General features: G+C 37.8%; 1 protein-coding gene across 1 annotated transcript; it reads left to right on the top strand.

Annotated features, from left to right (window-relative positions):
* The first annotated feature begins 920 nt into the window (after positions 1-920).
* Positions 921-6,682, top strand: zgc:153031. The gene is made up of 6 exons (XM_042412140.1): positions 921-1,211; positions 2,424-2,473; positions 2,975-3,080; positions 3,223-3,349; positions 4,970-5,085; positions 5,744-6,682. The coding sequence occupies exons 1-6, from the start codon at positions 1,105-1,107 to the stop codon at positions 5,832-5,834; spliced, it is 597 nt and encodes a 198-aa protein (XP_042268074.1). The 5' UTR covers positions 921-1,104; the 3' UTR covers positions 5,835-6,682.
* The last annotated feature ends 3,273 nt before the right edge of the window (positions 6,683-9,955 follow it).

The following is a 9,955-nucleotide window of genomic DNA, read 5'->3' as shown; positions in this document are numbered from 1 at the left end:
ATTCACCAACTATGAACTTCTCATGTCTTATTACTACTTTCAATAAAGGTGGATTTACACTCTAACATAAAATAATTCTCTACAAGTTGGTTTAATTACATTTCAATATAAAACACAATTTATTGTGTATAATTCACCTTAAAGTCATAGTTTAGACCTCAGTCTAAACCAGAGCTGGCAGCATTTGAAAATTGCAGTTTGATCATTGTCAAGATATGTCAAGCAGACCCTCCTACAGTACAGGGCTGTTAATGCTGTGTTCTCTAGAAATATTGAGTTGAGGGAAGTGAATTAATATTTCATATATATTTCATATCTTAGGAATCTCATGATTTTGATAATCTTGGAACAGTTTATAGATTTGTATTTACTTTGTTCTTCTGTTAATCAGTGTCAAAAAGTCGAATGTCCGCTTGATTGAAAGGTATAAAACAATAAAACAAAGTCTAAGGGTTGGTGAATACTTTCTCAGGACACTGTGTGAACTTTGAGCCAATGATAATGAGACTGTGTGGCTTTTCATGTCATTTCTACAAGTTCTGACTTTTTATTCTGTTTTATCCAAAACCTGGTGTAGATTTTAGTTTTAAAAAGCTCCATGCTGACATATTTTAACTTCCATATCAATTGTCCAAATTACAAACTTTATTGACTTACAGTATGTTCATTTATTGCCCATTTATCTATTTTACACACATTGACCATTTGAAGTTTTGTTTTTTGTTTTTTTCTTTTTTTTTTTTGCTTGCTTGAGAGAGGCTCATTTCTCAAACACGGAACTAATTAAGAGAATGCAATGTAAATCAAGAAATTACACGTGTCCATAGCGGAGAAAGCCGCTTGTAAGAGTGAGTCACATGTCACGTTGTTATGGTCGCCTCGGGTTGGGGGGGGGGGGGAGTCGAGGCTCCACCGTTTAAAGTCAGGATTTTCAGGATGCACTGAAACTCAAACTCCACCGCGTCCAATAGCAGCTGCCGGTCGGTGGGCGGTGATAGTTTAGCTCAGTCCTCAATAAATTGTTCCCGCACAGACAGACTCCGTTCCTTAGTTGCAGATCGAGATTCTGAGCTGCTTGTTGGTTTATTTGACTGCCTGTTGAAGATGGAAGTGAGCCCGGACAAAGTGCAGAGGAAACCCATTCGCCTCATAGCTGCAGTTTGCAATGACAGGGGGATCGGAAAAGATGGAAAACTGCCCTGGGATTTACCGTAAGAATGAAAACATTTGTGATCAAGTCCTAAACGTGTTTTATTAAGTTAAGAAATGTTAATAGGCCCCAAAAGACCATTTTTGCATATAATCAGCAGATACCACTGTCATATTTATTTGTGTGGCAGCCAACTATATAGTGAGTTATGAAGTTCAACAGTAATACAGTTTTTAAATATATTTCTATGTAGCCTTGAGGTCTTCATGCTCTGCAGAGCCCTGTGTGCAGCTGTGAAGTGAAGTGTGAAGTGAAAATTGGGAATATTGTAATTACACCATTATCTCATTGACTACAAGTAAGCCCAGATAGAGAATCTATTCTGTTCATAGGTTTCACACTCTTCACTGTTAACCTGTCAATCTACAGTGTAGACAGAGATTGAATAATTATCTTATCAGATGGGGATCCCTGGGACTACACCTTATCAAATATAGGTCCATGGCCTGATGTGTATCAATTTGGGGTCCTTAACACCAAGAAGGTTGAGAACCACTGGTTTAGATAGCGTGAAGGTAGCCAGTACTAATAACTGTTATCCATAAATGTGTGTAAGAAGACTCCAGAGTTATCAAAATGCATATTTTATTGGATCAAAAGTCAAACATACAAATAAAAAAATTGAAATTCTTAATCATTTTAATTTTGTTGATATAATAAAACAGGAAAGCAGCTTTATGTTTGCCTTCTTTATGTATCTTTGTCTTTTAACATCTTGGGACCATGTTTGAAATAAGTGTTTTCACTTTAACATGTTGTCCTTTGGATTTTGTTATTGTGTCAGTAATCCATGAATAAATCATATCACAGCAAAAAGGAAATGTTAGGTATTTTTACTTTATAAATTATCTAAAAGTTTAATCAGACATCAAAACTGAAAGCAGTTAGTTTTGAAATAAATACAATAAAGTAGTAATGGAAGAAGTCGCAGTTGTAGGGAAAATAGTAGTACAGTAGTACAAGTAGCAGTAATAGCTAAAACAGCTGGTAGTAGTAGTAGCAGCAGTAACATATGAACATATAATAGAAAAATATATATATATAATAGGCCTATAATATAAAAATTATATATAAATATAATGTGTGTTTTGATGTATCATATATATTTCTTCTTCATTAGGACATTGTTTGCTGCATGTAGAAACTATAAGCAGCAGTACTTGAATTAATGAGCTGACTGTTTTTTGCTTTATCTAATTATTGACTTCTGCAGGTCTGAATTCCAGTACTTTCTCAACACTATCACAAGAGTGTCACGACCAGGTATTCCTCAACATCAACATTATATCATATCATAGTTACCACATTTACGGTTGGGTATCATTAAAAAAAAAAAAAAAAAAAAAGTTCAGTCCTTTAAATATTTATAAAACTAAAATAAAAACTTGCTTGAAATTGGTCATTTAAATCAGGGAATACCAAGGCCGTTGGAAGCACGGGTGCAGAGGGTGCTGCAGCACAACTATAAACCCTCTGAGACCCGCAGGGCTGTACACGAGGCTGTAGTGGGCTCAGTTTTAAAGCTACAGTGAAGATCCTGGTATCATATGAAATCGTCATCCCCACAGCACCCCTCACCTGAAACATGTTCCCACGGCTATGGGGGATACCTGATGACAGAATTAGTAAATAAGACTTTAAAAATGTTCCATATCCTGTGCTACAGACACAATTCAATTGGCACTCAAATTCTTACTTTTGGATACCCAGTCCGGTAATATGATGCCATCAACAGAGTCACATCTTCCATTCTATCTTTTACAGGAAAGATGAATATGATGGTCTGGGGAAGACTGTGTTGGTACTCCCACCCAGAAAATTTCTTCCCATTGGCCAATGCCCTGCATGTGGTGCTGAGTAAGACACTGAAGTGAGTGCCCTCTCTCTCTCTCACGCACACGCAAACATCTGCAGCAACAAGGAGAGCAGGAAATTTGTGGTAATAGAAACCACATCTAGGTTTTACTGTTATTCACCCTTCTCAGTCTATTGTCCCATTTCTCCTCTTATAGCACGGTTCCAGATCATGCCCACTTCTTGTGTCAAGACTTTGAGAGCGCTATCCGCCTGGCAGCGCAGCATCCTCTCGCTGACCTAGTCGAGACCATCTGGATTATTGGTGGGACTCGAGTCTACCAGGTAAAACTGGTCTAAACAGTGTAATTAATAATATTAATGATGGCTGAATTCCATTTAGCTGCTTCAGTTTTGGGTCCTTGTATTGTGCATGCTGGCTCACTGTCACACTGTCATGACTTACTGGGACACCTGAATGGAACGGAGCCAGCGTTAATGTGATTAGTACTTTTTGTACAATAACAAGTAAAAGTATCAGATGTGAAAAAGGTCAATTTAGAGCTGTACAGCAGCAGTTTGTTGCTCTCTACCTAAAATTTGACTAGTTTACAACAGGTCCAGTTAAACTGGTATTTTAAACTGGTGATTGTAGCAGGCTCTTTCTTGTTTCTCATGAGTTCCTCTGAAGCTTGCGGATGTGTTTAGTATTAAGCACACAATTTACATGGTCCATTGTAATTGGACAGTTATTTACTCTACAATACGGGTGTATAATGAAGTAGCTCATTTCCAGCAATGTGTTTCTGAGCATCATATTTCTTATTCAAGTCCCTGTACCTCATTAAAGTTATATCATATTGACTGGGAATGCCATCAGTCGGCTTTTCCCCCATTTGTCTGAAGTGGTTTCACATAGTTGAGTCGGAGTAGAAAACAGCTGTGCTTCAGATCCTCGAGGGATTCAGCTTGATTGGTTGTTTTTTAGGTTGTCACTCCTCTGTATCAGAGGACGTTAGCAGAAACTTGAACCTGTTTCATCTGCTCCAGGTCACACTGCTAGTCTTGAATCATGAGTCGTGGTACCAGGCTGTACCACTTCTAGTCCTCTACAGTAGTGTTTGTGTCTTTGTGTGTGAATGGGGTGTTATTAGGCTAAACCACAGCTTCTTAGATCACGACAATCTGGTTCACTGCACACACACTTGGTACACCCCACAGGTGTTTTAATTTATTACGCTGGAATAATTCCAGGACTATGTGGGCGTGTACAGACGGTGCTTGACTGACATTTCCCTATCTGTCCTTCTAGTTTTCCTGCACCTGTAGTTTCATCAGTCGTACAGGCCTTTTTCACAGAAGACATTCTGACATGTCACAGTAGGAAAAGCACAGGTGTAAATAATAAATATTAATGATGGGTGAATTCTACTCTGCTGCTTCAGTTTTAAGGGTTTTGGTACCGTGCTCTGGCTCACTGTCACACTGTCAGGGCTTAGTGAGTGACTTGAATACAAAGGAGCCATTGTTAATGTTATTGATTACACCTGTGCTTTTCCTACTATAGCAAGTCAAAATGTCTGTGAAAAAAGACTTATTAGAACGTGGAGTTGGTAGTCTCAGGTGATTCCCAGCCAGACTTCGAGAAGAGATCTAATCAGCCAGAATAATTAAATGCCATTTGTTTTAGTGTGCAGAACTTTTACAAGACCTTGTGGACTTCAAGACTGCACAGATATACACCCACCTTAAACTGCAGCCAATTTAATGTTGATTTGGCTGCATTAACAGGGTTAGTAAACAGGATAATACTCCCATCATTTGTAGCTGCCAACCCATAAAGTTATCTTACGCAGCTTATATTCCCTCTGCTGTACTACACATGACAGAGTCTACACAAAGCTTCCCAGGTTGTTAATACTGTCAATGTGATCAGAATCTCTGTTGATTTTTGTTTATGACCAGGATGCGTTGAAGCATCCCTGGTGTGACTTGGTTTACCTGACAGACGTCATGGCTGACTTTGACTGTGATGTCTTCTTCCCTGAGTTCGACAGAGGGCTCTTCAAAGTTCAAGAAAGGTATGTGCTCAGCTCATCCTCAGACCTTTAGTGCAGGCTGTCCTGGCCTGGAGGCTGTGGTCCCACATCTGAGCCTGCTGGCGGTGCTCGCGCTTGTTTAAGCAACTTTCCAGTGTATTAAACAGTGACAAAAGAGTGATTTAATCAAAAAAATTCCTTCCTACCACCCCATGAGACAGTGATTTTCCCTTTTTGTTACAAAGTAAACATCAGCACTATCTGTCAGACTGTGTTGTCATTGGTTTAAATAGTTAAGCTCAGAGGGATCTGCTGACTTCACCACCTCTGATTGTTATATTACTTCTAAACAGTGTTCACTCAAGGTAACCTTTGACCTTGTTTTTATACCTCTTTTATATATCGTTAACGCATCTTGAGAGATGAACTTTGTCTCAGAAGATGTTTTCTATCATTAGAAGTAGTCAATTATCAGTTTAAGTAATCATGAAATAAAGTAAACTGAACAAGTAACTGACTGAGCTCATTTATATCCCATTTCATGGTTGGATTAAATGGATTATGTATTTTCCGCTATGCTAGCTAGATTTAGCATTTTATGAAATTGTTTATCCATTTAATTATGTAATTAATTTTTTTTATTTTATTCTTTTTTTCCTCTGATGAACTCACAAAACTTTTTTATTTGTCTTCAAATAAGATTTCCTGGTGTACCGAGCGAAATCCAAGAGGAGAACGGCATCAAGTACAAATTCCAAGTATTCAAGAAAGAGACAGGTGAAGCGGTGTAGATAACAAACAGAAGAAATGAAGAGATTATCAAGAAACATGTCACTCTGGTGTATTATGAGTCCTTGAAAACTCCTTGAAAAAACAATTTTCAACATTTATTGCTGAGTCAACTCCTGTGTAGACTGTAGAGACATGCTTCTAAAACCAAAAACCACAGTGTGTTTTTGGACTTCTTGCCTCTAGTCTCATTAACTCTCTTTGTATAATATAGTCATTGAGCATTCCAGTGTAAATATAACCTTATATTCTTTGCAATACTGAAATACTGTGAGCACAGACACTTTAACAGCAGTCCAAGTGTTTATGTGAATTTATTCCTTAGATTTATTTTCCTCATTGCTGCTGCTTGCTTGGATATTATTCTCAATGCTGTTAGAAAAACAAAATCCACTGCCACCTTCTGCTGTCACCTTATCACTTGTCAGCGTTCCCATCTCGTCCTCCTCCTCAGTAATATTGCAGCTGCACAGAAAATATGCTCGTCAGTGAGTCAGTCAGCGACCTACGTCAGTGACAGCCTGCGCTCTGGGTATCACAGCAGATCTGGTCCCATCTAAGCCAACAAGACAGATGCCAGTTTAGAAAATGAGGAGTGAATTATAGTGCTGGTTTGCTTTGATATTATGACTGTGTTGTTATCTAGATAAATATGGAGAAATGTTACATCTTTGAATTTGTTGTGGTAAGAAATGGTAAGATGCATATTTATTAATGAAAAGTTTTTACTGCATAGTTTTTTGTGAATCTGGGAGGTTTTTAATGAAAATAAATCACCTGTACCATTGTAATGAAGAAGTCCACATTTTGTGAATTAATTTTCCATTTTCAATAAAATTATGCTTATTAATCTGGCTGTATGTGATCCCTTTTGCCACTAGATGGAGGCATATCATTAAGACAGGGCACAGTAAATTTACCTTTGTGCTGCTGGTGAGTAATGAGCATATTGTAGACATTACCACCAATTTCCAGCCAAATATAGTTTCAGTATTTAGCTCGATGGTTTCATGACCTTGAAATGGTCACAGCCACTTTACTAAGGAATCAATCTAAATAATATATATGATTAATAGTAAAAAGAGAAATGTAACAAAACACTTGCATACACAGGGAAACACCCTTGACTTGCTTTTCAAGTGCATCAAGTTTCACTTGAATTTGAGTTTTCTGTGAGTTTCAGTTGACCTTTGAGAACTGGATAGACAACTTTTTTCATACCTGACCAGGTTGAAAACTGCTCTAACTAGTTTGTGAATCTCAGATGCAATGTCCTATATAGACATTTATTTTTTTCCTGCAGCAACTGTGTATAGTATTTGTGTCGTCTCATCAAGGTGCAGGTACTACAGGAGTCTCTTATAAGAGACAAGTCACAACAAAAAAAACAAACTTCTTGATGTAGTTGGGGTGAGAAAAGCTGAGCTGAGTGCCCACTGACGTCCCAGTCCATGATGCAAAAAGAGAAAATACAACACAGCTATTCACTACATGTGGTTAAAGAGGTTTGCAAGGCTGAAAATGCTGATAGACTGACATCAGTATGCACAGAAACCAAACATCAATTTTTAAATATTGTTATTTTGGGTTTCCTTTGTGGTGAACACAAGATGTAGATATGGAATATCTATGTTGCAAAAAGGTTATTTTTCACCTACATTTACTACATTTGAAGAATACACTTAAAATTAAAAAAAAAAAATCCCAAGCCTTGATATTAACTCACACTGACTTCAAATAAGGAATATTTATTGCAGCAGTGGTTGTCCGTGCTGTTGCTTCAGCTGGAAATCATAGCTTTTAATTGCAGATGTCATCTATTTCTGCTGAGATATGACCCATAAAAGCAATATGTTAAGTGTGGCTAATATCAACCAGTGTCATGTTCGAAATGAAAAAGGACAATTTATTCTCCCTCTTATTAACCTCTCTGGCTTGCCTGTGTAATTCAAGAGCTCGGCGCAGGACGGCACAGCAGTCAACAGAGGACAAGAGAACACCGGCTGAGAAATAGAGGTGACTTGCATTTATACACCGGAGGCCTTGTTTCATCTGCCTTGCCTTGATACGTCCTGATTAACTCCTTGTATTTATTACATATCACCATTGAAAAGCACATGCTGTAACCCTGCAGCATGATGAATGAAAGTGATGTCCGGCTTAAAATTAGAAACCTTCAGTACATGAGCTGCAGTGTACTTGAGGTAGTGTTGGAGCCCCCCGGGGGTTCCATGTTGTGAATGGTTTCAAAATGAACTCTAGTCAAGCATCCATCTGCTGAGCTCAAATTCATTACCAGATGCACTCACTTTTGCATCATCTGCCCAGTGGCTATTGCCATGACTACGGAGCCATGCTGAGTGATGCAGACGACAGCAGATGGGAAGTCGAAGTTGTTAACGTATATATGCTCCCCTCCCTCCTCCTCCCTCTAGACATACAAGCCCTCTCTCTCTCTTTGTCGTGACCCCCATCGCCCACATTAGGAAGATGAGGGAACCTTAAGGCAAAAAGTCATGGCTTCATTAGCTGTGAAGCTCAATCCTATTAAAAAGGCACTCTTAAGCATGTTTCAAGGGCTTTTGCTGGCTTACAAACATTAAGAGACAGGGGAAAAATTTACAATGCCTTCTCTTGGCTTGGACAATGGTCAGTAAGATTGCGTATTGATTTTGTGGCCTTCACTAAAATAAATGCGGGCACTAACCTAAAAGCTGTCATTTTACCTATACAGTATATGACGCACAGAGACATGAAAACCTCGTTATTTAAGTCAAACATAATGTAAAATCAATTTTACGTGAACAAACAAAAACTCAACTGTTTTTTGAACAGTGCAAAGTACGTTCAAATAAATCACTTCCAACCTAAATCAAAGGAAGTTTTTTTTTTATCTTATCATGTGGGTGCATTTGAATTCATTTGAAATGATAATGAAGTGATATTTCAGTGGCACAATAGCTCATAATAAAGTGTCTCCATCTGTAAAGTAACAATAAAAAAAATCTGAGACGCAGTTAGACTGCAGCCCTGAGGGAAACAGTTGTGCTGCCAAGAACAGTGTGTGAAAATGAGACACTTGCACAGACTGTAAATAAAATGGTTTGAAAAGCCTTGTTTGTTTTCAGTTATACTCAGTAATACATTCGATAGACGTGTCGGCACGTCTGTCATTATACACTTATGTTATGCAGCGTTTTATGTCAAGTTATTGTGATGAGGTAATAAGCTGTAATAAAGTCTTCATTCGGCGAGGGACTATATCTTCACTGAAAAGCGTGACAAGTTAAGATGCCATTACATTTGTTTCACTATCTGGTATTACTCTGGGAAGTCTTTATATAACCATCCTCATCTTTTCCAACATGAATGCAATAGAACCTGCAAGAAAAGTGCCCTGATTTTCATGTGTTTGAAGTAATACTTACTTTGATACATTTTTGCATGTGGTGTGAAGATTCACACTACCCAGTTAGAGGAAAGTCACATGACTCACAAGTAGTTTGTTCAGTGTCTTTCAATAACCTGCCGATTACTCTCTCAATTTATCATTTAGTCTATGAAATGTCAGATAATTGTAAAAAAAAAAAGCCTGTTATAATTCCCCACAACTGAATGACATGTATTTAAATATCTTGTTTTGTCCGATCAGTAGTCCAAAATCCAAAGATATGCGGTATACTATCATGCACAATACAGAAAAGCTTCAAATCTTCACAGCTGAGAAGCTGCAACTGGCAAATTTTTGGAATTTTTCCTTTAAAAAAAAAATGACTGAAATGATTTTTCAATTTTCAAAATAGTTTAATTTTCTGTCAATCTACTAATTGATTAATCACCTCTGGTAACCTGTCAAGAGAGTTATGATGGAAAAGTACCTAACACACACCAAGAGTTGTAGTGAGGTGATGATCATTGGAAGTAGACTTGAGAGCAGGAAAAAAAGGTGTTGCACACTTGGAACGTCATCTAAATAAAAAGAGTAAAGCATATGGAGCCAGAGTGTGCGACCCTTTTTTCCTACTCTCAAGCAGGAAGAGAGTTAAAACAAATCAGTTTTTCAGTGTGACTGACATTTCCCTCATAAGAGTTCTTAGCACATCAAAAAAAAGCTGAATTGAAG

This window comes from Thunnus maccoyii, chromosome 5 (assembly GCF_910596095.1).
Source record: "Thunnus maccoyii chromosome 5, fThuMac1.1, whole genome shotgun sequence".
NCBI lineage: Eukaryota > Metazoa > Chordata > Actinopteri > Scombriformes > Scombridae > Thunnus > Thunnus maccoyii.
The sequence above is the reverse complement of the archived record's forward strand: the minus strand, read 5'-3'. Positions and strand labels throughout refer to the sequence as shown.

Coding starts and splice junctions, on each gene's coding strand:
- zgc:153031 (XM_042412140.1), top strand. CDS start 1,105: ATGGAAGTGAGCCCGGACAAAGTGCAGAGGAAACCCATTCGCCTCATA. Junction 1,212..2,423: donor AAACTGCCCTGGGATTTACC/GTAAGAATGAAA, acceptor TGACTTCTGCAG/GTCTGAATTCCAGTACTTTC. Junction 3,081..3,222: donor GTGCTGAGTAAGACACTGAA/GTGAGTGCCCTC, acceptor CTCCTCTTATAG/CACGGTTCCAGATCATGCCC.